This window comes from Colletotrichum gloeosporioides (genome assembly GCF_011800055.1).
Source record: "Colletotrichum gloeosporioides strain Lc1 chromosome Unknown consensus_10, whole genome shotgun sequence".
NCBI lineage: Eukaryota > Fungi > Ascomycota > Sordariomycetes > Glomerellales > Glomerellaceae > Colletotrichum > Colletotrichum gloeosporioides.
Genome location: NW_025544655.1, coordinates 97,195 through 124,848, shown reverse-complemented (window position 1 = coordinate 124,848; position 27,654 = coordinate 97,195). Strand labels below are relative to the sequence as shown.

Here is a 27,654-nt window from a genome sequence, read left to right as displayed (position 1 = left end):
TATAAGCATTGCATATTGGCGTTCCTGGTAGAGTCGATACGGGTATGGTATACCATCCACTGTCCATCGTTTTCAGGCGGGGAAATTTGTTGGATTTCTTCTTGTGTATAGACACGCATTAATACTCCCCATTGGGATGGATCTTGCCTCTCGTGTTCTTGATGATGCATACCCTCGTATTCTTCGTTTCGCGTCAAGGACTGACAGGTGCACTTTTGTCATCCGCTAAAAGACGAGACCCAAGGATTCGAAATTGACAATGTAACAAACAATCGAGCTTTTGGACTTCCTATGTAACATACGAAACCCTCTGTTGCTGAAGTCGCAACCCGCAACCCATTATTAACATATGTTTTACATGTAGATTTACGCCTTTCCTCTGCCGTCAGACTTCTTCTTCCTCATCAGGCGCTTTCTCGCAATCAACATCGGCTTAACGTCTTCACGAGCCACACCTGGCTTCTTTCCAGCACTTGGGATCTCCTCCTTAGCCTCCTTCTTGTTGTCTTCCTTGGGGCCCTTATTCATGTTGCCCTTCTTTCCCTTCTTGCCTTTCTTCTTCAATGAGGCCATCTTGGGAAGTTCTTCGCCCTCAGCCTCGGCGTCCTCGGCCTCGCCGCCCTCCTTCTTATCGTCTTGGTTCTTCCTGTTTCGGTCCAGGTTCTTCTCGGCGGCCTTGCGTCTGGCAACCACCGAAGCGTTCTCAATGGCGAACTCAACGATGAGCCGCTGCTTCTTGCCATTCTCGTTCTCCAACTGGTAGCCGTTGAGAACGCGCAGGCCCATCAGCGCCCAACGATGGGATGAGTACTCAATAAAGCCGTACCCACGACTCCTGCCGCCCGCAGCCTCTGTAACCTTGGAGCCTTCGCGACTCTCATACTCAATCTTGGCTTGGCGGACGATACCCTTCCGCTTGAGCTTGCGCTCGTGCTCGGCGTCCTTGGCCTCCTTTGCACTCCTGACCTTTTCTTCCTTGGACAGGGGCTGGCGTTTACCCTCCTTGACGTCTGTAGCAAACTCGACACAGGCCTTGCGGGCCAGCTCCTTGAGCTCCTTGGAACCAATGTCGCGCGGGATGTTGCGGACAGCCAGACGGGTCAGACTGATGTGCAGCGTAGGATTGCTCTGCACGAGCTTCTTGCGCTGATTGGCACTCTGCTCCCTCATCTTGATTTCAGACGGGGTCAGTCTCTGGTACAAGGTTGATCTCGTATCGATTTGACCCTCGTTCAACAGGAAGAGACGACGCTTGTCCTTTTCACGTCTCTTCGCGCTGCCGTCGGCAGCCAGGCGCTCGGCGTCGTCCTTGCTGACTGCCTGCGCGACCTGTAGCAGTCTACTCTCAAGGGTGTACCGACCGTCCTGATCAGCAGTCTCGTCCTGCAACACAGAGTGCTTGGTTGGGAGGGCGCTGGTTTGCGTACGCGGCGCGCCCTTGATGCAGGCTCGCGCGTCCTCTTCCTTGACGAAACAGACGAATCCGGTACCGGCCGGGCGGTCAGTCTCCCGGTCTTTGACAACACGCGCATACCTGACAGGGCCGAATTGGACGAAATGTGTCTTGAGCTGCTCGTCGGTAACAGTAAAGGGAAGATTCCTGATGAATATCGTCGACTGGTTGCCGGTTGATGCCTGCTTCTTGGGAGCGGAGTCCTTCTCTTCCTCCTCATCGTCACTCAAGTCCTCTTCGTCCGACAGCTCGTCTTCATCTTCGTCCTCTTCTTCTTTGTCTTCATCGTCTTTGTTGTCATCACTCTCCGGCTCATCCTCCAAGTTTGCTCCAAAAGTTTTCATGAAATTCTCCAAATCGGCGTCCGCGTCGTTGGGATCTTCGTCATTCTTGGAACTAGATGCCTTCTTCTTTTCCACCTTCTCATCAATCTTCTTCTTGGTCTTCGGCTTCTCGTCCCCCTCTGCGTTTGTGTCGTCCTTGTTCTGCTTCTCCCACTCGCTCTTATCGACAGCCCAGTCAACGGCAATGGGCCTTCCATCAATGACCTTGCCATTCAGAGATTTCAGGGCAGTCTCGGCATTCTTTCGTCCCCTGAGGGTGACGAAACCGAATCCCTTGAGCTTGCCCTTGTTCTGGGGAAGATCGGCGTATTTGACAATGCCATAGGCGCGGAAGAGGGCGGACAATTGTTCGGAATTCTTGATCGTCCACGGGAGGTTGCGAATAATCAGCTTAGGAGGTTTTCTAGCCTCCTCGAGCGCTTGCGCACGCTTTTGCTTCTCGCTAGAGGCGGCTGCGCCGACAACGCTGTCCTTGTTGTCGCGATGTCTGGCTTCGGCCAGATCGATCCTGATACGGCGGCCCTCCCAGAGAGAGTTGTTGAGCTTCTTCTTGGCATCATTGGCATCGTCGGCATCTGTTAGGGTAACGAAGCCGTAACCTCGAGATGCCTTGGTGGTCGGGTCGAGGACAACGGTCGCATGCTTGACGGGGAAGTGCTCCGAGAAGAAGTCGGTCAGAGATTCGCTGGTGGCGTTGGCGGGGAGAGACCGAACGAAGAGCGAGCGATTGGCTTCCACGCGTGCTTTCTTGGATTTCGGTTCCGAAACAGCATCTGCTGCAAGGTTCTCTGCAACAGCGGCAGCGACGAGCGCATCGTGCTCATCCTCCTCGGCGCGAGTCCGCTTCAACGGCTTAGCGGGTGACGACATGGCTGTGAATCTTGCAGAAACCAGCAGCAATGGGTGTCGGTGAGAAGCAGGGAAGTAATTCGGATGGGTGTCCGTGAGGTCGAGGAAAAACTGAAAGCCTCTCTACCTTGCACAGGTGGCTGGCATCGAAGCTGCTCCAGATTTGCGATAAGCATTTTTTTTTCTTCGGGGTCCAGCTTATCAGCACGTGCACGTTTGACGTGGAGTCTGACGGGCGGGGATGAACGACCCCGCGCTATACCTGATTTGGAAGTCTATTGACTTACTTGTTGCAGACTGGATAAAAACAAAAAGACGCGCCAGGGGGTCGCCCACTGTAATTGTGTGCATAAGGTGCGTTGGCAGCCATCTCGCGGTCGGGGGGCGTCTGTCGTAGCCCATCAATCAACAACGCATACTTTTTCTTCGTCTTCATTAACTCTTGCAGCTATTTCCGCATCCTATGTTCCCCCAAGAAATCGCCGGCATCTGACGACAACCGACAACCGACAACCCAAGATGCCTACGCGAGTCTCTACGAGATCCACGCGGAACTCGGCCGCCGTTTCCAACAAATCATCAGCTGCGACGCTCGGCTCCCGAGGATCAACAGCGTCGCGATCCTCCTCTCTTGCGCTCGACGTCCCGACCGAAAGACCCGACAATGAGCTTCGTCCCAAGATATGCGCCGTCTTCCGGGATGCGCAGAAAAATACTGCGTCTCACCGCAAATTGGTGGTCACTTTGCGCAAGATCCAGGAGGCCTGCGTCTACGAGCCCACCAGTCTGAACAACTCAACCTCGAACGACTTCGACGAGGAGGCTTTCAACTCCGAATTCGTCCGCTGCGTCCTCAGGGTTATGCCTATCAAGAAGTCGGAAAGCGTTGGAGAGAAGACTGTCAGGTTTATTGGGCATTTTCTCAGACATGCGAACGACAAGGACTACGAGGTGCTAGGCGAGCTTGACGAGGATGCTAGTACCATGCACGACACTCCCAGCACCAGGCTCCTCAGCTTTCTCATGGAGACGATCTTGCCACTTCTCACCGCAAAGGACAAGTTTGTGAGATACAGATCGACCCAGCTGGTCTCACACATCATCAACTCTCTCGACTCCATCGACGACGACGTCTTCCAAAAGCTCCGCCACGGCCTTTTGAGGCGGATCCGTGACAAGGAAGCTATGGTGCGCGCCCAGGCTGTTCTTGGTCTCGGCCGTTTGGCTGGCAACATCGACGCAGCTGCGCAGTCCGACGACGACAGCGAAGACGAGGCGTCTGGACTGCTCGAAAAGCTACTGGAGGTTCTTCAAAATGACCCCAGTGCAGATGTCAGAAGATCGCTTCTTATCAACCTTCCTATCGCACCCGCCACTCTTCCATACTTGCTCGAGCGCGCTAGAGATCAGGATGCTGCCACCCGTCGAGCTGTGTACTCCCGCCTGCTACCCGCCCTCGGCGATTTCCGTCATCTTTCTTTATCTATGAGAGAGAAGCTCCTCAGATGGGGTCTTCGTGACAGAGACGAAAATGTTCGCAAGTCAGCCGGCAGGCTCTTCCGCGAGCGTTGGATCGAAGACTGCGCCGGCGTCGCACCGCCTGAAGATGGTGCCCAGCCTGAGCCGTCGCCTCCCAACTTTGATGGCCTACTTGAGCTACTTGAGCGAATCGACGTCGTCAATTCTGGCGTGGAGAACGGAGTCGCCCTAGAGGCGATGAAGGGCTTCTGGGAGGGCCGACCAGATTACCGAGAGGCCGTAACCTTCGACGACCATTTCTGGGAGACTTTGTCTGCCGAGTCGGTTTTCATGGCCAGAAGCTACAATGAATTCTGCAGAAACGAAGGTAATGGCAAGTTCGAGTCTTTGGTCGAGGAGAAGCTCCCTGAAGTCACTAAGCTTGCTTTCTACCTTGAACGCTACATCAGCGTCCTGACTGAAGCCATCAAAAAGGCCTCGCAAACAGGGGGAGAAGAAGATGAGGAGGAAGACACGGTCGAGCAGGAGTTCATTGTCGAACAACTTCTCCACATCGCCATCACGCTCGACTACTCTGATGAAGTTGGCCGACGTAAGATGTTTGCACTTCTTCGCCAGTCGCTTTCTGTACCGGAGCTCCCGGATGAAGTCACAAAGCTGACTGTCAGTGTTTTAAGAGACATCTGCGCGCCTGACACAGCCGGTGAAAAAGAGTTCTGTTCAGTCGTTTTGGAGTCCGTTGCCGACGTTCACGATACCATCGTGGACGACCCACCTGATGACAAGACCGAGGACAGCTTCCACTCAGCGAGGTCCGAGGTTAGTGGTGATACCACGCCCACGCGAACCGGCAGCCGTGGAAAAAGTCCCGAGCTCAGCGAGGAGGAAGCCCGTGCCAAGGCCGTCAAGGAGATCATGATCAACATGAAGTGTTTGCACATTGTGCAATGCATGTTGTCCAATGTTGCTGGCAACCTGCAACAGAACGACCACTTGGTCTCCATGTTGAATAATCTCGTTGTTCCTGCAGTCCGAAGTCACGAGGCTCCTGTGCGCGAGAGAGGTCTAGTCTGCTTGGGTCTTTGCTCTCTGCTAGACAGATCTCTCGCCGAGGAGAACTTGACGCTCTTCATGCACTTCTTCACCAAGGGCCACACCGCGCTCCAGATCACTGCTCTGCAGATTCTCACCGACATTCTCAACGTTCACGGAGCTCAGCTTCTTAGCTCGACACCCACGCTGCTGAAGGTGTACATCAAGGCTCTCAAGTCTGGAACCAAGTCGCCTGAGGTCCAGGCTGCCGCTACCTTGGCCGTATCCAAACTGTTGCTCGGACGCGTTGTTACTGACACCGAGGCCGCAGCAGAGATGCTCAAGACCCTGGTTGTTCAATACTTTGATCCCGCTACCGCTCACAACCAGAGTGTCAGGCAAGCTCTCAACTACTTCCTGCCCGTTTTCTGTTACTCTCGGGCAGAAAACCAGGATCTTATGCGCTCTGTGGCCTTGGATGCTTTGCACATGCTAGTGAACGTCCGCGAGAGCTTGGAAGACGACGACGCCGACGTGGATGAAGATATGGAGAGTCTGACAACCATCGGCGCCTGCTTGGTGGACTGGACGGACCCCCGCAAATGCTACAACCCGGCCCAGGGGCTCGAGCTGGAGAAGAAGACAGTCAATGGTGATATTCATTTGGAGTTTGCTCTGGACATTTTGGATCGCCTGAACGGAAACATGAGCAGTACGTTATTCGACCTAACCCCCTCTAAGATGGAACTGCATTATACTGACACCCACTTCAGAGGCAGAGAAGAAAATTGTAGCACCGCTCCTTGGCAAGCTCTACATTTCCCCAACCAGCACCGAGGAAAAGATCAGAGAAGTGTACGACGAGGTCTCGATCGCGGTGGACGATAGACTCACTACGGACACTACTGGCCGGAACGCCCTGAACAAGATCCACGTGAGTTTGGGCAAGATTGTCGCCACCCTCGGCGAGCAGGAGGCAGAGCCTCGTCGCGCAAGCAGGAGCGTGTCCGTTGTCTCGTCTATAGCACCATCGGTAGCGACATCGTCGGCATCTAAGGCCGATGATGGCGACGGCGACAAGACCATCACCATGGAGCCACCGATTAAGGAAGAAGACGAGGATAGCAATGAGGGCACTGTCATCCAGCGATCGGCAGAAAACTCGTTAGTGAGCGAGCTCCTGTCGGATGAAGAAGGCCCTTGAACTTGATGACCTTGGTTAATGACTTACCCCTGGGATATGGGATGAAAGAGCTTCATGGAATGATTTTATACAAGGACTGATGATCTATGTACTACTAATGATGACTCATTGCGGAATCGACGATTCTTGATTCTTTTGATTAATCTCGCACGCGACCGATTCCAATTGTCTTGCGTATTCAGTACGTCGCACCTAGCTTGTACAACAAGCCGGCAACTGCTACATTGATGGCCAAATGTTGCCCGATGCTCCACGCCATGCTGTACAGATATTTGGGTGAGAAGACGGTCCAGACGAACAAGTGAGTCCTGAGAACCTCGCAAGCAACCATGACGAAGAGAACGCTGCACGCCGTGAACAGCGTCAGGTGGCCTACATGCTGCAGGAAGACGTTACGGCTGTTGTAAAGCTTGCGGTATCGTAGGAGGAGTAGGTTTGTGGCGGAGGTCCAGTAGATTGGCCCCGCCCAGTTGCTGACGAACGTCAGGATGCCCACTGCGACGACATTGAAGCCGGCAACGCCATTGTAGGCGCTCGACAGATCAACGGATGAGATTGCGTTTGTGCCACCGAAAGCGAAGAAGGATGTGAATTGCAGCAGTAGGGAGGACGTGGATAGCGTGGGGAGATCGAGGTCGAGGGAAGAGATGAAGGCTAGCTGAACGTTGAAGAGGAGAAGCAGAGGGATATTTGTTACGCGGGATTGGGTTGCCACCAGGAGGGTGATGAGGTGGTGGTGAAGTTTTGCTGTTTTTTGTCAGGGTTGTATGGGGTTTGCGTGAAGCATGCGATTGCTTACCTGTCTGAGCCGCCTCACTTGGTTTGGAGAGGGCAATGTAAGTAGAGTACCCTGCGAGTGCAACGATACCAACGAAAACGATTCTAGCCCTGGTCACTAGAGTCAGGCCTTGGAGAACGGTGTTGATGGCGGCCGGAATGCCGGTCACAAGCTCTGGCGAGTCTTCATGCGTGAAAGCCAACTTGAAAGAGAAGGCCGAGAGCACCACCATGCCGGAGGCTGCGGCAGATGCGACAGCCGGCATGCCACGGAGTCTTCTCGTTAGTTGAGCAAAGTTCAAGAGGTAAGTCGCGCCCACGAGCGTCCAGAGTAGGGGTGGGTTTGTTGTGACAAATGTCTTAACAATGTCGGATTCGCCAGCATGCTTTTGTCCTGTCTGATTCCACCCACGCACCAGTCTGGTGGCTGCTAAGGCGAGTAGAAATAGACCGATGGTCTGCAGAGGCTTGCGGGTGCTTTGGCAAGTCAGAATAGGAAGGAAGACGGATGAATAACACTTACGTCTGCACGTTCTTGATGGCCAGTGAGCCAAACCAGGCCGACGTGAGCCAATACCAGAAATGTTGCTCCTCTTCAACGTAGCTGCTGGCAAACATCATAATGCCATAGGAAATGGATACGACTACCAGGGGAATGAGACTTGTTGTGACAGCAAATAGCAGGGAGCAAGTGGTCAGGGCCATCAGGGCCTCGCCCAGATGCAGCCTGCCCATGTCATAATTGCTAGCCATAGTGCTCATCAGATCTTGAGCTTTACCCAACCACTGCGGATAGTTAGAAATGAGACCGGCGGCATGAGTGTCTGCAACCCACCTTAGACATAGTCCTGAGCCAGGCTTGATCCAGCTGCTCACTGCCTCCCATGGCCTTGAGCCCGTCATTGACTCTATGCCATTCGCACGCCAGTTCTTGCGCGTCATCCTGGGGATCCGCACATGCTTTTTGTGTTGACGATGACTCAGTATCGAACATGCTCGTGCCCAACGTCGCCGTAACAATGTTCAGGATTTGCCGAGCATTGCGAACAAGCAACTGGATTTGATCGTTTTCTATGGTTCATGAGCATTCGTCGAATGACTGAGTGTCTGTTTTGGGGTGTCCACGCTTACTATTCGACCAGAATGGGAGGAAATCGGCAATGAAGGCGCCCAAATTGTTCTGCGGCACGGGAAAACCTAGCAAGGCCGCCAGAGTCGGTGCGAGATCGGATTGCTCGACCTTGGTGTAGTACGAGAAGTCCTCTTGAAATTTGGCAGGCGATTTCAGGCTGCGCTGGAGTATCCTGAGCTTCGGTGAGATGAAGACAAGGGCAGGAGATGTCTCTCCGGGGGATGAGGCGCCGTGGTTTCCCGCGTCGTTCATGCCGTGATCTCCACACAGTACCAAGAGAGTTGAAGACATGTGATCGTGTGTCTCTATGGCCTGGAAGAGATGCTTGACAATGTTGTCCATCTCCTGTTGTTTGGGGACCATGTGTGGGCTAGTTCTTGTTAGTGGGTATGAGACCGGGCTGGCGGCGATATCTCACCTTCGAGGTCCCGATTTGTGACCAATATGATCGAGACCAAGATAATGCAACACCAGTGTGTTCCAATCATCCTTCTCCAGCTCGGTGTCGATATGTCTAGTGACATTGTTGTCGACCTCCGTAAAGTCCTAGATGGTGGTGTTAGATCCACATCTCCTCAGTATTTGTCGCAGCGCCAGGCGTACCGAAACGAAGAAGCTCGAGGTACCGTCGGAGCGGTCAAACGTCTCTGGGAACAGCTTGAGCCATGTGTCGTCGCCATACATGACCAGCTTTCCCGACTGTTTGGCCTTCATTTGCGCCAGCCACGTGTCCTGGGCGGCGAGAGTTGAAGACGTGTCTGCCTCATCAAAGTTCAAGATGACATCCAAGAAAGACGGGATGGAGCCGGTGGTGATCGCTTTGATTCTGGGCATAGTGATGGTTGGTGACCTGGCATTGGCAGTAAAGGGAAGAGCAGCACCACTGCGAATCAACCTGACCCCCGGTCAGCCATAGCCATTTGAGGCGACGAAATTCATGAGGGATGTACATACTCTTGGGTGTATGTGAATCCAGTACCATCCGCATAAACAAAATCGCTTCTCGACCGTTAGCCCAATCCAAAGATTACCAGGCCCACAGATTTACTACCTTCGCAATGCATCGACGAGCATAAAAACGAGTCGATCAAAGGGCGCCTTTGGTGGCGGGCCATATTCCAGGGTCTCATAACGAGCCAGACCTGGAAGCACAGGCTTGTATGGAAAGAAACCAGTCGCAAATATGAGAATCGCCACGGGAATCAAGACATTGGCGATAGTGAGTTGGGTGGTCAGAAAACGCGGGCCATAGCGAAAGGACATGGTCGTCGCGTATCCATCAAGGTAGCCAACAGGTTCGTTCGTTCGTTCAGGCCAGAAGAGTGAAGGTGAGAGAAGGTTGCCGATTAGGTGGTTTTTGCTGTGGAGGCTTCGAAGGAGACGGTTTCATAGCTTTCTATTCTGGCGTCTGGTCATTGAACCATGGTGCACAGTAGGAGGATGAGGTTGAGGCACGAAAGATGAAAGACAGATCGGGTGTTAGCGAAGCAGCGCGGTCGCTCCTCCAAGGTCGTTCGGGATCGTCGAGATCCTAAATGGGTAAAGCAGGTATCCAGCAGGCAGGTTAAGGTAGGTAGGTAACAGCTATGCAATTGTTGGGCTGGCAGCTGAGGACACTGTGACAGCACTAAGGTAGCACAGGGATGAGACGCTCAGCGGAGTAAGGGAAATTGCGCTTGATGATTGGCTGAACACGCTGGTCAAAGTCCGAAAGTCCCATTACAATAATTAGGCGGCCCCGGCCGGTACAGTTCATTCCAATTGTCTTAAGGGATGTCTCGAGATATTGCAGCAGAGTGACTCGATTTGAGTCTCACATTGCTGAAGGCCCCATGTCCCATTTAATGTTGCAAATACAATGAGATAACTTTTAAGTGCCCAAGTCTCGACCGACGGGTGAAAAACCATTAAGCCGAAGACTCTAGAAACCTTCCGTAAGAGAAGGGGAAAAAAAAATTGAATCCCTGTCCACCAACTCCGAGAAATGGGGAAAAAACAACAACAAAACAATGTTGAGATACTCTGTGCCGGCTGTCACTTCCTCTCTTTTCGGCGGCAGACAGCTTGGGAAAAAATCCTGCTATGCCAGGAGAAATGGCAACCTAATGTCGCGTCACGATTAGGTCTTCTTCTTGGAGCCTCCGCGACGGTCCTTGTACTTGGGAAAGACAATCTTGGACGACTTCTTCTTCTGAATTCTACCGGATCTGCGACGGGGCTTTGCAGAGTCCACATCCATGCCTGGGAATGGAGTTAGGATAAGTTGTCCTTGACAGATGCTTGAGGATAGTGAGGCAGCTTACGGGTGTCCTCAGTCTTCTTGGCTTCTTGCTCCTCATCGGGGTTGATCTGGGCTGGGGGATTTTCAGTGTCTGCTTGATTTCAATTGACCAAGATACTCACCATCGTCTTGTTCGTCGGTGTCCATGTTGATATCAGCCTCCTTTTGGGGCTTGGGCTGTTTTGCTAATTCCAGCAGCTTGGCTGAGAGGCGCTCTGCTCTCGCCGCCTCTGCAGGGCCAAAGACATCCTTCTTGAGTCTTTGGTTGTTGTTCTTCTTGACACTAGATCTCGAGCTCTTGGCCATGGTTGCGACGTGTCCTTGAAGGGAGGTCTTCTGTTGCGTTGAGGTGGTGATGTTTGGTGTTGACATGCGTGGGAAATTTTGCACAAAGCGACCAACCGCCCCGCCTCCCGTTCTGCGATGCAGGCGACCAGCAATCACAATCCCTGGATGGGCTAGACCAACGTCTGTCACCGCCCAGCACCTCGCGGGGCCTGCCGACTACAGCCACCCCACTTTACTAAGACCTTCTGTCAGAGGTGACCCAGGGCACCTAAGATAGGTACTTCCTCCAGGCGCTGGGCTGGCTGCTGGAACGGTCTTCCGTTAGGGGAGGCATACTGAAACAGTGGCCGCCGCTCGCCTGTAGATATCGCCAGTGGGGCTTACCTTGGATAGCACAGGCCCGTACCTTACCTAGGTAAGGTACCTTAGGTACAGTCGCTGGTCGCGAATGACATCAAACTCGACTGCCCAGGCTGCCGACCCGAGAAAACGCCCACTGGCCGCCAACCTTACTGACCTCACCTCACTTCATCTCGCCCTCCCCGTCTTCCTCCCTCTGCGGCTCTTCATAGCCTAGATACCGTACTTTACCTTATGTACCTTCCTGGCCGCGACTATTCCCTCGCTTCCCGTCAAGCACCATCCGTCATTACCTACCAGACTGGGTCTTCTTGTCTCGCTTCCTTGCTTCCTCGCGTCAAGCAAAAACAAAAACCCTCTTGGGCATTGTGCGTCGCCAAGTCCAGAGGCTAAGGTCCCTTAGGTAGGCGGACGGATTACCACAAGGTATCGACACGAGCGAGAAGAAAAGAGCCGCATTCTGCGTCGACACGTCTCTCGGGAGGGACCCTGTCTGCTGCCCGCCGTCAGTTGCACCACTCCCGTCGCACGTAGCAGCCCTTGCCTCCACGGTGCGGCGCTGCAGACGTGGACGACGTCCCCACGCACCCGCACCGCACTTTAGGTCCTGCCGTCTCGCTGTCGGTGTCGGCGCACCACGCAGCACGACCACCACCACGCAAACCCGAGCCTCGTCGCTCTTTCCTCGTGTGGTTGCGTCCATGGTTCTTTCCACTTGAACCAAGAGCTGCTCTTATTTCTTTCTTGTTTTGTCTTCTTCAACAACTCGGCTATCTTTTCCCGCCTTCCTCCGCCCCAAATACAGTCTCTCCGACGTCGCATCCGCAAACCTTCATGAGGCTGTCACCGAAGGCGCCTCTGCGATACTCTTCCTTCGCCCACGAACCATGACCTCCATCCAGAGGCATGAGCTCCAGGCTCTGGTCAAGCTGGTCAACAGCAACCAGTTGCTTAATCGTCAACTTTCCAGTATCTGCCAGCTCAACGGTCTCACTAGCAGCGGGGTTAAGGCGTCGCTGCAGAGTCGCATCGTTAATGGTCAGTCGCATCCCCCTCCCGATATGCTTCCGCCACCAACACCATGCGTCTTGCGCCATTCTTCTTGCCGCTGCCAGGCTCCCAAGTCATTCATGTCCACGGCTCTTCCTAGATTGCCCAGGCAGCTTCTCCCACAAGGAAACTCTCGCTGACTTGATTCCATCCAGCTATCCAAGAAGCCTTCAACAACAACGATGCCACACGCTTTCAGCAAATTCAACGGAGCATCGAGACCACGCGAACCGGGGCCTCCTCTTCTCCTGCCTCCCATAAATCCGCACGCCCTTCCGCGCCCGCACAACCTGTCGTGATGCGATCAGATCCATACTGGAACCAGCGCAGTAATGGCCGTCCCACGGGGCTGAATGGTCACTCGATGCACAGCTTTGGGGCCACAATCGGTATGCAGGACGTTCTCGTATGCTGTGTCCGACAACGGCTAATTGCGCCCAGGCCCGAGATTCAAGGACACTCCCTTCTATGCACTCCAGCACCGGGTCGGTGACGTTAAGGTCTGCGAGAGTAAGATACCGAGTCTGGTTCCAACGCCTGTTACCTCCCGCTGACCCCCCTTAGCTATGAGCCAACACAGAAATATGGTTTCCGTCCCGGTCAAGTTGAGCGATTGCCCAGGAGTGAACAAAGTCCTCGAGGACAAGTCATACCGTGTAATGGTGTTTTGCGCCGACAGCAATAGCAACAGTGAGCTCCAGAACATTACCTTTCCTCATCAGTCGGAGATCAAGGTCAACGGAAACGAGGTCAAGGCCAACTTGAGAGGCTTGAAGAACAAGCCGGGGTCAACGCGACCGGTGGACGTCACGAGCTATCTACGTCTGAAAAACGACAACCGAAATCTCGTCGAGTTCACCTACGCCTTGACACAGAAGGTGAGTGTAGGAATCATGAATACGCCCCAGTCATCATGCCCCGTACTCACGGGCTTGAACAGAAATTTTTCCTCGTCCTTTACGTCTGCAAGATCACGTCGGCTCAAGAGCTCGCTGAGCAGATCAAAACTGGGAAGAAGATTCCTAAGCAGTCGGTCATCCAGGAGAGTAGGTACTCCGAATGAGAATCGAATATAACAACAGCTCACTAATCATGTTTCAGTCAGCAAGAAAGCAGCAGATACGGACATCGTCACAACATCGCAAGTTTTGTCTCTGAAATGCCCACTATCTTACATGCGACTCGACGTTCCGTGTCGCTCTACATTCTGCTCGCATATCCAGTGCTTCGATGCTACTTCATACCTTCAGTTGCAGGAGCAAGGCCCTCAATGGCTGTGCCCTATCTGCAATAAGTCCGCACCGTTCGATCAACTTGCGGTTGACGAGTAGGTGTCTTTTGTGTGAGCTGGCGAGCTATCGATTAACATTCACACAGATACGTCAAGGAGATTTTGGCCAATACGTCCAAGTCATTGGATCAAGTCACGATCGAGCCTGATGGACAATGGCGGGTCAATTCGTCGCAAGACGACAAGTCTGCCAACGGTGGGAACGGCTCCGTTGATGACGATGACGATGACGACTTCATCATCTCGGAAGTCAGCGTCATTCGTGGTCGCAACCTTGAGACGCCTGTTCGATCAGTTGCTAGTACGGCGACACCGACCACAACCATCATGTCGCGCGAAAGCTCAACGATGCCTCGGGGTCTCGGCTCCACGAGTGCGAAGAGGCCTCACTCTGATAGGGTGACAATAGATCTCACGCTTTCTGACGATGACGAACCCCTCCAACCACCCCCAAAGCGGCAGCAGCTTCAACCACCGGCGGCGAACAGTTATAGCAACAGCTACAATGGTCAGCTGTTCTGAGGCATATTCCTTCACTCCTTGTCTCTTACACTCAATCTTTTGAAGTGGAGCCTTAGGTTGTTGGGTCCAGGCACGTACATATATCCTAATGCGTCCTCATGTGTGTGTATTTTACAGTTTGGCGTGGGAAGGAACGGAAGGATAGCTGCACAGGCGTTCAGGAGGAAAAACATATCCCATCCATCAAAGTCTAGTCTAAACAGCACGAAAGAAATGAATGATTGCCTGTGAATGCACATGGTCTAGCAAGTGCTTCGCGGTCACCCAGGGCGGGCGAGCTTTCTCGGCCGGAGTATCTCGGTCGGTGTTTGCGAATCCCTTAGGTAGCAACAAAACAGATACCAACCATCAATCAAACTAGACTCTCCCTGAAGTTAGTTTTTGTGTCTCGCGGTGATAACAACTGGACTATTCATCCAGGAGTTGGTTGGACCGTGTGCATAGTGAGGGGAGAAGGGATGGACTGAAGCTCGGTAGGAGCTCCACTGCGCCCTTGTCAGAAGTACGTACCGCCGACTGCCTTTCCCGAAGGTAAGGTGCCGTCGCCCGTCTGTCCTCACCTTCAGCTAGATACCCATTCCCTCTCATATTTACCATCATATTTCCCTCACGCTCAAGACCGATCTACGGCCGGCACCGGCAGCTACAGTACCCAGACTACGAAACAGTAAGGTCAATCGGGACAGAAAAGCCAAATAACGCCGAGAATCTTCCCTCCACTTCGTTGGATGCGCTCGCCCTACGTCGCAATCGGTCTCAACCGACCCTACACGGAACGAAACAGCGGCCACGCCAGTCGGGAAGAAGACAGCAGCACGAGGACATCACCAGACCGCAATCGCAATCATGTCGTTCGAAAGCGTAATGCCCCCGTACAACGCCTCGGATCCGACGGCTTCCTTCCTCAACTCTTCCTGCCTGGACTTTCTCCTCATCGAGCTCGTGCCGATGGCGTTCCGCGTAACGAGGGAGCTCGACATAGCTCCTGCAGAGGGCTCTTCGGCCGGCGGAGACGGGGCATCCTCCGGGAGTCACAGCCATGCCGCAGCAGGCGCGGCGCTGTCAAGCGCAAGCGGGGCCGTCACCGCAGGCAGCGCGCGGAAGATGGATGAAGATGAGGAGAGGGACGCCGTGTTCTACCGTCTCGAGACGTTGGGGTATCGTGTTGGCCAGGGACTTGTAGAGAGGTATGTGTTCTCCGCCCTCCCCTTCCCGATGTTGTCGGTCAGTGTCAATTAGAGACTAACGGGTCGGGCATTGGGATAGGTTTTCGAGAGACAGGCCACACTTCAACGATACGCTAGACGTCATCAAGTTCGTTTGCAAGGACCTGTGGTCGCTGGTGTTCCGAAAACAAGTCGACAATCTAAAGACTAACCACAGGGTGGGTGGTCTCGTCCATCTGTGGAGACAGGTCACGGCCCATTTGCTAACTCGTGGCTCTCTGTGTAGGGTGTCTACGTGTTGACGGACAACTCGTTCAAGCCGTTTTCAAGAATGAGCACGGAGACCGGGGGTCAGGCCGTCGTACGGGCACAACCGGTAAGTCGGACATGGCGTCGTGGAATTCGTGGCAGTCAAGCTGACTTTGCTGTACCGACAGTTCCTATGGTTCCCTTGCGGAATCGTCCGTGGAGCCCTCGCGGCCTTGGGGATCAACGCCACAGTTCAAGCTGAGACGAATGAATTGCCGGCTGCCATCTTCCAAATCAAGACGCTACCTTCGAGCACATAACTTCTACGAAATCACGCGTAACGGAATACTCGACGAATGGATTCGGAGGAGAGGAACATGCAGGTCCGTCAAAAGTACAGCCATGTCGAGTAGATTCAATGGTGTCCTACTCCACATACATAAGGTTCTTCACTAGAAGCAAACGGGATTATCGACCGATTGCCATATCCAAAATACCCAGACGCCCCCGCCCCCAAAGCCACGGAATCACGATACCAGTTGACGTAGTAAGCCGATCAGCTACACACACTCGCGGTCATCAGCCACCTTACAGCCTAGGGAAAAGAAAAATCAATCAGCCAGTAATTCTCCCTCGCGGTTGTATTTCATCTATCACCGTTTTGGCTACGTTTGTTGGAAGGCGTTCAATAGGCTTCCTTGAGCGGGGGAACGGGGCCTGTTGCTGCAAATGTACAATTGGGGGTATTCACTTTTGAGGGGGGTTGTGGGCAAAGTCGACACCCTTCTGAATGTTGCCCTTCAAGCCCTTAACAGCGGCCTCCAGCAACGTCTTCTCCTTGTCCGTAATGTTTCCGAGGATGTCGACAGCCTTCTCAGCACCGTTGGGCTACTCGGCGTCAGCATCGACTGGGTCTTCATGGAGGATTGAAACTTACACCGAGCTCAATGGGGACGGAGAAGAAGTCAGTGCCGGTCTTGGCGGCAATCTCCTTGCCACCGGGAACACCGGGCAGGTAGACGTAGCTAGGCTCAACGAGACCTTTCTCGCCCTTGACGGCCTTGAGAACCTTCTCGGCAAATCTACTTCAGTTAGGCACACGCACACTCACAAGACACTCCATGTCCCCAGTAGCTTGGATCTTACCTGAAGCCAGCGTAGGCCATGGAGAGGGTAGCGGAACCAGCACCATCCTTGGCCTTGACAACCTCATCGCCACCGAACTGGACGCGGTTGACGAGGGCATCGTACTTGTCGTCGGGAATGGTGACGGAGGGCGTGACTTGGCTGAAAAGGGGAACGATGGTCTCGCCGGAGTGGCCGCCAATGACGGGGACGGTCAGCTCGTGAGGCTTCGCCTTGCCGGCAATCTCGGCAACGAAGGTCTCGGCTCTGACAATGTCGAGGGTGGTGACACCGAAAAGGCGCTGAGGGTTGAAGACGCCCTTAGCCTTGAGGACCTCGGCGGAAATAGGAACGGTGGAGTTGACGGGGTTGGAGATGACGAGGATGAAGGCCTTGGGGGCAACCTCGGCCGCGATCTCGATCAGGCCCTTGACGATGCCGGCGTTGATGTTGAACAAGTCATCACGAGTCATGCCGGGCTTGCCTGCAAGGAGCTTTGATTAGACAACTGCGGCATGTAAGGAGCACCGCGGTTTGGACAAATGTGACCTACGGGGAATACCAGCGGGGATGACAATGATGTCGGCATCCTTGAAGGCGGCCTTCGCGCCGTCGTCCTTGGGCAGGTAGCCAGCGATCTTCTGTTTGCGAGGGAGTCTACTTAGCATGCAATGGCCATGATAGCATTGAGCATTACACAATTGAATTTAACTAGACCTACCGCTTGTGAAGAGATGTGAGAAAGGTCGGCGGCAACACCGGGGGTGTTGACGACATCGTAGAGGGCAAGCTCGTCAACGAGGGGAGAGAGCTTAAGGAGGAGGGACAGAGGCTGCGGAAGAGAGACTTGGTAAGCCCATGCGCAACTTTGACTTGTGCCCAGAAGGCGGGGGTCTGGCGTCACTTTACCTGTCCAATACCGCCAGAGGCGCCAGCAACAACTGAGAAAGCAGTTAGAGATGACGGGGCGAGAGATGCTGTCTCGGATGAAGCATACCAGCCTTGACCATTTTGATTGTGTTCGTTTGTTTCGATCTGAGGATGCAAGAGGGAAAAAGTGGTGGTGTCCTGAAGGGTTCTCGCGGATTAGCGGGGTGATCTCATGTAGCTCAGGAGCTTGCCCGGCAACCCGTTAAGCTCCAGCGGGGTCACGTTGGAGCTGTGGCTGTAAGCTTGAGAGAGGGGGAGTTGCCATCGCCAGACTGACTTTCACTCACGCGGCAGTTGCTTGAAGAGGCTCAAGGTAGAATGGACGGACAGGATAAGACGAGAGGTTTCGTTGTTTGAGTACGAGGAGAAAAGAAACAGGAAGAAGGGGATGCGGATGGCTTGAAGTACTAGCAGTCAGAGCAGCCAGATGATACCTAGTCCGGAGGCTGTCGGCGGGGACGTAGGTTCAACCGCGGGGAGAATTGCGACCTTCTCCCACCTCATCCCCATCCACGTATGAGACCACCATCATCATTGGATGGAGGGGCAAAAAGAGGGGCAACTTGGGGGGTAGCAGCGCAGCGCCAGTGATGCGCAGAATACCTTTAGGTACGCGTGGTATGGTATGGTGCGGTACAGCTAAGAGCCTAAGGTAGACAGACGGGCAGGCAGTGCAGTCGATGAACAGAGAGCCGCCGCACCCAGCAAGATCCCGTGCGAGTCCTGCGCGCTGTGTGTCTCGGGACCTGGGCATGCGAGGTAACAAAGAGCTTGTACACTGCCGCAAATCTACCACCCAGAACTAGGCGAGCCGGCTGTCGCAGATACCTCGTCGCGCACCAAACAAAGACGTCGTGGCTTGGTGCCGCTGCTGCGACAAAACCCCCCCAGTGAGACAACCTACCTAGCCCGGCCAAGCAGGAGGAGCCATTCCACTCCACCAAAAACAGCTTTCCCATGCTGGGGGGAATTCGGCAGCAAGGCAGAGAAAGCCAGATGCAACGCCCACACCCCCCCCCCCGGGCCAATCAACCGCTCGCCAGGCACTTCCTTCCTGCCAGCAGTCCGTCCCGTCTGGTGCATGTGAGAGCGGCATGCATCGAGAGAAGCTGGTGCCGCCCGTCCCCGTCAACTCCCGGAACTCAGCCAATGCCTTCCGATGACTTCCTGCTTATGGCGGGTTGACGATCCCGACACAGGGGAAGCTGTCCTATGTATAGCCAAAACTCGGGTGCGGGAGAAACAAGTGTCTCCATCGCCGGTTCCAATGTTTCCAAGCACCTCCAGACCCAAACACAGCTCCGTGTCCAGGCAGGTCCGGTCCCTACCTACCTAGGTACCTACCTTATTGAAGCTGTGACTTCCATTGCATCATTTGACGACCAACAATGTTGAGACAGACTCGAGCTCGGGACCTTGCATTTGGACATGTCTGGCCGTGGGGCATTTTACCACAGAATAACTAAAACCGCATTCGCTATTAATATCCGCTGGCGGGCTTCAGGTAATTATTACCTATTTTGCAGACCGCGGGGTTCCTAACTACGTCCACAAGTACGTACCGTAGACCCCCACCATGTCATGAAGGACTCCTTGAGAAACGGGATCCCGTGCACCATGGTCAAAGTCGGCGAAGACTTACTCCGGTGATTTTCCTAGCTCCAGTGTAGACATGCCGTATCTCATCCGCAATCCACCGCGAATTGACGAGCCGGGCATTTTGTCGTCACTGGAATCGGCGACGAAAGCCGAAAGACCCGCCAACTTTCCGGCGTATGCCCGTTATCCCGAGGTTGAGCTGTAAACCACTCCCTCATGTTGTCGGGCAACGCCGGGTGACGACCGACAGACCGGACTCACAATCATCCAAGCCAGCGGCCAAGCTGTCGCCAGCCTCCCTTATGCATTCACTCTGACATCTTTCGTAACCGCGGTCCGTCCACTATCAGCTAGATCATTACCGACTGCCCCTCTGGGACAGACAACTCACATGCGCACGAATATCGTTCACGATCGACGACCATCACCATCGTTGTACAGAATTTGTTGGAGCAATTGCAACCCAGTCCAGTCATTGTTTTGGCCTTGACTCAAGCTTTTGATTTGTTCGCCCGTGTCTTCAGAGGTATTTCTATTTGCTCGACATAACGCCCAAACAAAGTCGTTCCCGTCCACTCAAACAAGCAATTTATGCCTCGGTCTTCTCGGCGGCCTTCTTGGCCTTGACACCACGGGGCTTCTTCTCAGCTGCCTCGGGCTTGACGGGCTTCTGGGCGCGGCGGATGGCAGAGACGCGCTGGACGGCGGCCTCACGGAGATCGGCACGGTAGCCACCATTGGCGGCCTGGAGGGCGACGGCCTTGTAGGTCCTGTAGGTCACATCGTCAATACCTTCAGCTTCTCGTGCAGCTTCCATCCGGAGCCGTGTCGCTGAGGTTCAGAAACCACTCACTTGCGTGCCGACTTGTTGCCGCCGTAGGTGACCTCAGTGGTGCCCTGGGCAGGCTTGTTGGCGTTCTTCTGGTTCTTGCTGATGACCTTGACACCACCCTTCTCGTTAGGGACAACACCGATCGCCTGCGCCGCAATCTGTCAGTCAATGTATTCCTCGATCGACCAATCCATGGTCGTCGCCGCATCGTTCTCGTTCTGGGAATTCGGTGCTTCGATTACAGCGGGAAAGTGTGTACCTTGTCGTTGACGAAACCAGCGTACTGCACCGTGTGTTAGCCAAATACCGCCCACAACAGAGCCTATCGCGGAGCTAGTATGACGTACCTTGCGAGAGTGCTTGTTCACCAGGTTCAGGGGGTCGCGGGACAGCTGGAGGCCGCCAGCGTCGTTGCGGTTGACCAGGTAGGCATTCTGGTTGCCTGTATATCGCCAACGAGACGAAAATGGTGAGCAAAATGCTTGCAAGGGGGAAAACCCCCCCGTGGTGTCGTCGTCCCGTTTTCCGTTCAGACGACGGGGTGTCGAGATTGCAACTTACGGACAACCTCCCAGATGAGGTCAGCGGAAACGTTGGGCAGAGCGGCGGCCATTTTGACTGATTTTCGAGGATCACGGAATGGTTGATGAACACCTTCAGCTTCTTGCTCTACGGCCGACGCATGAGGTAAATTCGAGTGTGTGGGCAATCGCAAAACCGGTCGCTTAGCTTTCAGTTTACAGACTAGCGCCAGAAAAGACCCTCATTTTACGACCGAGCCACCCGATCCGGGCAAAGCCCTGCCAAATGGGACAGCTCGGATGTGGCTAGTGATGGCGGTGCAACGCTGCAGTCAGCGGGCTGGGCTCTGTCTAGGAAGTGTACTAGTTGTAACTTCACTTCGGGTTTTGAGATGCTAGCTACCTGTGCTAACCGTACACCTTGTTAGTGATTCCAAGTCGTCATCCTTTTCATTACATCTTGTAGCCCACGATCCAGCTTCTCCTTATCTGCATTCCTAGCTCCCGTTGTCTGGCATCTGAACATACGGTTCATCAACTGCTCCACACGACATTGGTGTTAGTTATTGATGATTCAATACGCGTCATACTCAAGTCGCCATTTCTACAACGTATTTTGCACAACTTTCATGACTTTTATCATTCGTTTACTCCCGTGGCGATCACCAAAAGCCGGCACTTTTTAGGCGCGAAGAGGTAGGTTGAAAGTAACGGCGGGGTCGGTACTGGGACCATGATTGACATAGAGCTCGATACAGATGACTCGATGGTACTCGCACAGGCATATCGATAGTGAAGCAGAAGATATAAAACTCATGTTGCATGTGCTTTCAACTAGTGCGGACAACCCTGAAAACTTGTGAAGTCCACGATGACAACCCAGAGAACTATACCTCGAGAGGAGGGAAAACAACCAGGCCTGCTCGGTGGCAACACATGTAAAATGGAACTACTCGCAAGACGGCATGACTGGCCATTCCATTGATGTAAAGTGCCGCTGTGTCCTGGTCAAATACCGAAGTGCAGCAGCCGGGTCGTAGTCGGAGGCTGCCCAACTCAGGCTGGGGTAGCTCGCGAATGCATTACTGGTAAGAAAAGAGTGCCAGGTCTCCCAGCTCAGCACTAGTATCCGCGATTATGCGAACAGGGCGATTGGGTCTCACGCAAATTGACTTTTGCGTCAGTCGCATGTCCATCACGGACGGTGCAGCAACATTTGATATTGTACGGTCAGTTTGCGGCGCCTCCTCCTCCGAGATACACTACCCTTAGACACAGATGGTCGGCCTTGGGGAAAGCTATCGGAACGCAGCTGTCCTGTGGTAAGATGGGAGTGAATAACTAGGAGGGCTTCGTCAAGAGACATCATCGTTTCTGGCCAAACTGAAACTATGACCCAGCGATCTGGCTTGTCCCCACGAGCCTGCCTTAGCAATGGAACCGCAAGGCAGGCCCAGAGCTTCCCGCCGCCGGGTGCGCATCATCCCCCGACCAAGGGAACCCGGGACCCCGGGACCCCGAGAGGGGCATTTCGCCATGCACTTCACGTGACGTACCTACGCAGGTGGAAGGACGTGTCAGCGCATGCCTTCGCGCGCCTGTGGACTGCGCCTGCGTCCTTACGTACCTCCCTGGCATTCTAAGTGGGGCCCAGCAGACATTCAGCAGCCCGCCTGCGCGGTGACAGAAACTCGCTGAGGCTGCCTGAGAGCTCTCTCGCCTTTCCGAGGCCATTGGATCAGACGGAATGCACGGGGTGGTAACAGCCCCGAGAGCCCAGGAACACTCGCTGACTGGGGAAAGGGCCCGAGAGTTTACCTCACCTCACACCCATCCTGTCGTCGCACATTGCCCAAACCTTCCCCTTCCTCATTCTTCACCTTAACAAGCTTCACCGATCCTACAGTGTAGCAGGAGTCTCCGGAATCCCCGCGCCTGTATAGGGCCCGACATGCTTGCTTGAACTCACGAAACGGCAGGCTTTCTCGTCGTTTCGCATATATATATTTTTTCCGTTCCATGATACCTCCCGAAGCCTGTTTCCTCTGTGTACTTCGACTTAACTCCTTTCACTCTCACGCAGTGCGAACCTCACAACATTTCCTTGATCGCGTACACATCCGCCAGTGTGCTGTCGAACTCCCGAACCCAACGGGGCTGGTGCCTTGGTCGCTGAAATCTACCTCATTACGCGCCCGCTGTCGCCTGCACCCTGACTTAACGATCCTCCGACACCCCCGCAACACACTTCTCAAGCGACGCCGAACAACCGATCGACACCATGTCCTACCTCCTCTATTCGGTATCCGTTTTCGCCCTCGTCATCGCGACGGTCCTCTACCTCACCCGCACCCACTGGCAGCCTTTCCTCCCGAACCTGCCGATCCCGGGTCGCGATTACATCTACTCCCGCCTGCCTTCAAGTTTCACTGGCGACATGGAGGTGGGCCTCTCGAGCTCGACCTTCGACCTCAGCGGCAACGTTGAGTCTGGCGACAGCCGCGCAGGCCTCGATGATCGGAGCAAGGCTGAAATTCTCAAGATCATGAAGAAGCGCCGAATGAGGTTCGACGAGGCTCGTAGGGTGTATATGGAGAACCGCTTTAAGGCCAACGGCATCGGTCCTGACGGCCGGCCCCTCGACCCGAAGGCCGTCACCTTCAGCTAAGATCATGGATGACAGATGATTTGAGGCATCCAAGCATACAAAAGCGTCATGAAATAATATCTCTTTCGTAAGAGAAACCACAACGACTGCAAATCCTTGAAGGAGAAGAGCTGTCCTCGCGCCCGCCGACGCAAGGAAGCCACCTTCAACTACGCCATACTGCCACTTATCACAATATGGTCTGCTATGAAGCGACTACAATAACCCACCCAACACTTCGTCTCCGACAAAACTTATCTCCTTGGTTCATTGGCGTGCTTCACATATATCCTGCTGGCGTGGAGAATTCTGGAGTTGGGAGTGTGCTTTCCTCTGTAGGATTGGGAGTTCTTCTGTTAAAGCTCAAGGGGCGGACGCGATGCTTTACATCAACCGTTCCGAGGGTTTCTTTTCTATGTGAGGTTGGTTCGCTTCCAGCATTACATACGGAGCAGCCGATAATCAGGCTTTCAATATAACATGCTTTTTTTTTTCTCTCCTTCTTTAAAAAAAATTAAAATCTCATGCTGGTTAACGTCCCCAAACTGGTTTACCGTGCCAGTGCATGTCACCACCACTTTAACCCTGACTCCTCATAATTCAATCTCTGAAATGTATCCAGAACCATTTATGGTAGGGACTGGACCGTGCCACTAGATATTATTGTACTTGCAACTCGTCTGAGCATACGAGATGCCAGACCGTCGCGGGCGCACTTCCCCATGTTCAGTCATTTCATCATCCTCATCCACCTTTTCCCCTCATCATGCAAAAGTGCTGAGGTTCATATGTACAGTCGAAAGTCTGGCAAGGTCCAGGTATTACAAGCGTTTATAATGCAGTCGTAGGCAGCCGTTGCCAGCGCCGGATGAAGTGTGTTGGCCGTTTTTCGTGACAAAAGCCTGCCACGTTCAAGAGCATCTTCACTCCTAGTTTTTCTTCTTTTGGTCGACGGACGCACCATACTGGCGGTCATCGTCTCCCTCGACCTCCTTCTGGATCTTTTCCATGTCCTTGATGCCGGACTTCCAAGTCTCTTCGGACATCTTGGTCTGCTTGTTGAACCATGCGAGGTCGGGCTTGCGGTAGCTGCCGCCAAGACGATCCCACAGCGTGGTGAACTGGCCGTAGTTATAGCTGTGAACACCTTGTTAGCAACTTTAACTGACCTCGCTAAATGGTTTGAGAACTTACTTGAAGTAAAGGTGGTGGGCAGTGTGGCAGGCAGAACCGTTAATAATCGGGTTGTCGGTTATGTACTCGCCGTCGTGAATGAGAATGGTCCAGAAGTTGATGAACATGAACAGAGCTACATAGGCCATCTTCTGCAGGGGAAACAGCATAGGATAAACGTGATAGGGGATGGACTGTGCAAAACCATCGAGGGGGTGGAAAGCGTGAGAGGCGTAGGGGGATGGCATGATCCACTTGTGGTGAGGCTTGTGAAGGTGCTTGTAGACGGAAGGCAGATGCAGCCAGCGGTGAATCCAGTAGATGCAGAGATCGGTAAAGAGGATGAAGAGCGGAAACTGGGCCCAATCGTACCAACGGCCGGGTCCCTCCTCAGTGGTGTCGTAGAGCTTGCAAAAGCCGCGAACCTCAGCGAGGAAGGTGATGGCGGTGCAGAGAGACATGATGGGCATGGCCTTGTTAGCTTGCTTCATCTCAAGCCACACCTGGTTCTTGAGGAACTTGGGGTGGTTGAAGGTCTTCTTGTCAAAGATGAAAATGTATGAGAGGGTGGCGAAGACGAAGTAGTTGAGCAGTCCGAAGATCCTGGGAACCTTGTTGTTAGCGATCGGACGAGACGAGTCAGGAGGGTAGTTTCGACATACCAGGTGACGAGGAAGAGCGAAGTAAACTGGCGATACATGTTGTCTCTTGGCCAGGCGCTCATATAGGCGGCCTCGGAGGGCTCGAGATGAAGCCAGTGAGTCGCGGGCTTATACTGCCATGTCGAGAGCGGTTGCGCCGTGGCGTTGGCAGCGGTGTGGGGGAAGTCATAAGGGGCTGCGCTGGCGGGCAGCAAGGAAGCGTAGATCCTGTCGCCGACAAAGGTGTCGACGACCTCGAGAACGATATCCATGGCGAGGTCGGATGCGGAAGAGAGGTCTCTGAAGGGGTTTACGACCAGCTGCCGATGTTTTGGTGACGACAGAGAGAGGAAAAGGAGGAAAGGTGCTGCGGAAGGGAGCGGCGCGAAACGATTTTGTAAGTGTTAGGCGAGTTGCAGCGCAACAAGTCGCGGTAGGTCAAGGCGAGACAGGCAGGCGAGATGCTGGGGGGCAGCTCGGGAATATCGTTGGCTCCGAGAGATCTTATCGGACGTTTTGGTGAAAAAAATTCTGGGGCCACAAGAGGGGAGCAATTTGCCTCTAAATGGGACCGCCAGGTTGAGCGTGGTGGGAAGCAGCCAGGGGCGGGATCGGCGGTGTCTGCACTGCGGCAGCAGCAGGCAAGGATATTGCTGTAAGTCGGCAGTAGCGTCGCAACAGACGGGCTTTCGACGGGCTTTTGGCGTGCCCGAGATGGATGGCGACGGATGAGGACGAGGCAGAAGAAGAGGATGCTGTGATAACGGAGAGGTCCGCGATTCCTCCAAAGAAGTCTTAAGTGACAGCCCAGTGACAACGCGAAAGCAGTGACAGCGGCAACCCAAGGCCAAGCAAGCTGTTCTTGTCCAGAGGGATGGGGATGGAACTCAGGTGCCCTCTATCTGGTAAAGTATGATGTCTGGCCTGCGCAAGGTACAGAAACTACTTTTAAAGTAACCTAAGGGTCCCGGGCCTCGAGACAGGCAGCCACCGACCCTTGCGTTTCCGTAAGGGTTCTGTCTGTACGAACACAGGGTTGGGAGGATCCGTAAGGTTTGACGACAGGTGAGATGACAATTGAATGCGAGATGCGGAAAGGAGGAATGAGATGGTTGCTTAACTCACGACCACACAACGCTGCACTAGAGGGAGGCAGGACGGCAGAGCTGGATGTGGCGGGAAGAGCTTGTCTTTTTATTGACACAGCCTGGAGATTCCCGCACGCAGCCCGCACACCGACTCGCCCTCACCATCATCACACGACGCTGCCTGAGGGCAATCTTGCAATGGGATGTTTCTCTTTTGCTCCAGCTACTCTTGGGCGGCACTTTGGCCTTGAATGGCATGATCCAACTCATGGACTTCCCGGCCCGGGAAATGGATCTTGTCCCTTTGGGTGAGGTTCGACGTGATGGAGGGACTGGCGCCCAGCCATTGACGCCTCTGATTGGCCGCTGCCCCTGGACGCTACACTTGCCGTGCTGCGGTCCCTTAGGGTGCTGACCCAACAATCACTCACCTCACACATGGAAGTTCCTTAGATTCCCGCTGTCGACGGCCGCCTGTCGTTTCGTATTCGGATCCTGTTCCCACTGACCAAAGTACTCCTCCAACATCTCGCCCGTACCGTGCTGCCTGCAAACTGCTACGCCGCTACTCTTTCACAGGCCGTCCTAATGAATGACATCTCGCAGCGATCTCTGCATCTCGCCCTCCTCCACGTACTGTGCGCAGTAGCGTCCACCAATGATCGAGCCACCACCACGCCGGACGCTGTCAGTCACAACCCGTTTGGCCACAGCCTCCATAACTTCTCGAAGCACGTCGTCGTACACACCGACTCCCACTCCCTTGACGCATTATTCCACTGTCCCAGTCCTCCGCTCTTCCGGCTCCAGCGCTGCGCGGAGCGTCGGGCACTTCGGCCCTAAGCAATTGGGCCGGATGCCAACGGCCATGGACCATGCAGCTCATCCGCAGTAGGGAGTGACGTGACTTTTCTGCTTCGGAAGTCGTGGTTACCGGCCACTAGATCCACTTGATGCCGCTAGACCGACTTTGGCCATCATTTTCTGAGCGCTGACTTGCAGGCATGATCAACGTACGGATACGAAAGCCATATGACGATGCACTTTTACCCCTTTGCTGTCCCCGCGTTACCCTGAATTGATGACAGACAGTGCACTCACTGTTTTTTCTCGGCCCAAACCCTCTCGGTCGGACATTGCGGAGATTTCCCACTCACGCCCACGGCACGCGATAGCAATAAACCTGATAAACCTGGTGTTGGTTCCCTTTCACCTTGGCGGGGGTGTCTTCCCATGGCAACCCTGCATTGCTGCGCTGATCTTGGAACCTGCGCCTCCCAGCGAGTCGGCACACACCGCAAGCGACGTCTAGAACGTTTCCAAAGGCTGTTGAAACGAGCCATGTTTGGTCGCCTATCTCTGCCAGCCTTGACCGTCTGCCTCTGACCCAGTGGCTTTTGTTCAATTCATGATCCCTAACCCACGAAAAACTTGTCCTTACACGGTAGACGTATCCCATCGCTGTGTTCGTGACTTGATCGAACCTGTGGCCGAGTGTTACTCGCGTTCACTGGGAAATCTCGGTGGAAATTCCTAGGGATCTCCCGGTAGTAATCACAGTCGTAGACGGTCGATCTTCGCGACAGGTGTCTTCGATGTCGCATGATGCCCGTGACTCGAT

General features: G+C 54.1%; 10 protein-coding genes across 10 annotated transcripts; 4 read left to right on the top strand and 6 right to left on the bottom strand.

Moving 5' to 3' along the window:
- Positions 1-366: 366 nt before the first annotated feature.
- Positions 367-2,667, bottom strand: GCG54_00006584 (putative RNA-binding protein C4F6.14; the record flags this gene model as incomplete). Its single annotated transcript, XM_045406583.1, has 1 exon — positions 367-2,667. One exon carries the CDS (start codon positions 2,665-2,667, stop codon positions 367-369), a length of 2,301 nt encoding a protein of 766 aa, XP_045269835.1.
- Positions 2,668-3,165: 498 nt separating this feature from the next.
- GCG54_00006583 (Condensin complex subunit 3) lies at positions 3,166-6,361 on the top strand (the record flags this gene model as incomplete). Its single annotated transcript, XM_045406582.1, has 2 exons — positions 3,166-5,869; positions 5,931-6,361. The coding sequence occupies 2 exons, from the start codon at positions 3,166-3,168 to the stop codon at positions 6,359-6,361; spliced, it is 3,135 nt and encodes a 1,044-aa protein (XP_045269834.1).
- A 178-nt stretch (positions 6,362-6,539) lies between these two features.
- Positions 6,540-9,533, bottom strand: GCG54_00006582 (GPI ethanolamine phosphate transferase 2; the record flags this gene model as incomplete). Its single annotated transcript, XM_045406581.1, has 9 exons — positions 6,540-7,108; positions 7,161-7,615; positions 7,662-7,924; positions 7,974-8,209; positions 8,270-8,640; positions 8,689-8,816; positions 8,874-9,165; positions 9,225-9,269; positions 9,319-9,533. 9 exons carry the CDS (start codon positions 9,531-9,533, stop codon positions 6,540-6,542), a joined length of 2,574 nt encoding a protein of 857 aa, XP_045269833.1.
- Positions 9,534-10,389: 856 nt separating this feature from the next.
- GCG54_00006581 (uncharacterized protein) lies at positions 10,390-10,857 on the bottom strand (the record flags this gene model as incomplete). The annotated part of the gene is made up of 3 exons (XM_045406580.1): positions 10,390-10,511; positions 10,574-10,624; positions 10,674-10,857. 3 exons carry the CDS (start codon positions 10,855-10,857, stop codon positions 10,390-10,392), a joined length of 357 nt encoding a protein of 118 aa, XP_045269832.1.
- A 1,043-nt stretch (positions 10,858-11,900) lies between these two features.
- On the top strand, positions 11,901-14,062 carry GCG54_00006580 (E3 SUMO-protein ligase pli1; the record flags this gene model as incomplete). Its single annotated transcript, XM_045406579.1, has 8 exons — positions 11,901-11,903; positions 12,039-12,237; positions 12,405-12,638; positions 12,691-12,759; positions 12,814-13,127; positions 13,190-13,295; positions 13,351-13,576; positions 13,627-14,062. 8 exons carry the CDS (start codon positions 11,901-11,903, stop codon positions 14,060-14,062), a joined length of 1,587 nt encoding a protein of 528 aa, XP_045269831.1.
- An 846-nt stretch (positions 14,063-14,908) lies between these two features.
- On the top strand, positions 14,909-15,797 carry GCG54_00006579 (Trafficking protein particle complex subunit 6B; the record flags this gene model as incomplete). Its single annotated transcript, XM_045406578.1, has 4 exons — positions 14,909-15,249; positions 15,329-15,446; positions 15,515-15,604; positions 15,666-15,797. 4 exons carry the CDS (start codon positions 14,909-14,911, stop codon positions 15,795-15,797), a joined length of 681 nt encoding a protein of 226 aa, XP_045269830.1.
- A 427-nt stretch (positions 15,798-16,224) lies between these two features.
- On the bottom strand, positions 16,225-17,612 carry GCG54_00006578 (Malate dehydrogenase cytoplasmic; the record flags this gene model as incomplete). Its single annotated transcript, XM_045406577.1, has 7 exons — positions 16,225-16,365; positions 16,415-16,559; positions 16,624-17,086; positions 17,156-17,243; positions 17,324-17,434; positions 17,512-17,579; positions 17,600-17,612. 7 exons carry the CDS (start codon positions 17,610-17,612, stop codon positions 16,225-16,227), a joined length of 1,029 nt encoding a protein of 342 aa, XP_045269829.1.
- A 2,108-nt stretch (positions 17,613-19,720) lies between these two features.
- Positions 19,721-20,576, bottom strand: GCG54_00006577 (putative 60S ribosomal protein L28e; the record flags this gene model as incomplete). Its single annotated transcript, XM_045406576.1, has 5 exons — positions 19,721-19,901; positions 19,985-20,121; positions 20,223-20,246; positions 20,311-20,405; positions 20,525-20,576. 5 exons carry the CDS (start codon positions 20,574-20,576, stop codon positions 19,721-19,723), a joined length of 489 nt encoding a protein of 162 aa, XP_045269828.1.
- A 2,189-nt stretch (positions 20,577-22,765) lies between these two features.
- Positions 22,766-23,152, top strand: GCG54_00006576 (uncharacterized protein; the record flags this gene model as incomplete). The annotated part of the gene is made up of 1 exon (XM_045406575.1): positions 22,766-23,152. The coding sequence occupies one exon, from the start codon at positions 22,766-22,768 to the stop codon at positions 23,150-23,152; it is 387 nt and encodes a 128-aa protein (XP_045269827.1).
- A 908-nt stretch (positions 23,153-24,060) lies between these two features.
- GCG54_00006575 (putative Delta(7)-sterol 5(6)-desaturase) lies at positions 24,061-25,310 on the bottom strand (the record flags this gene model as incomplete). Its single annotated transcript, XM_045406574.1, has 3 exons — positions 24,061-24,268; positions 24,326-24,907; positions 24,967-25,310. Coding segments are annotated over 3 exons (1,134 nt in total), but the record flags the coding sequence as incomplete, so codon positions are not given.
- Between the last annotated feature and the right edge of the window lie 2,344 nt (positions 25,311-27,654).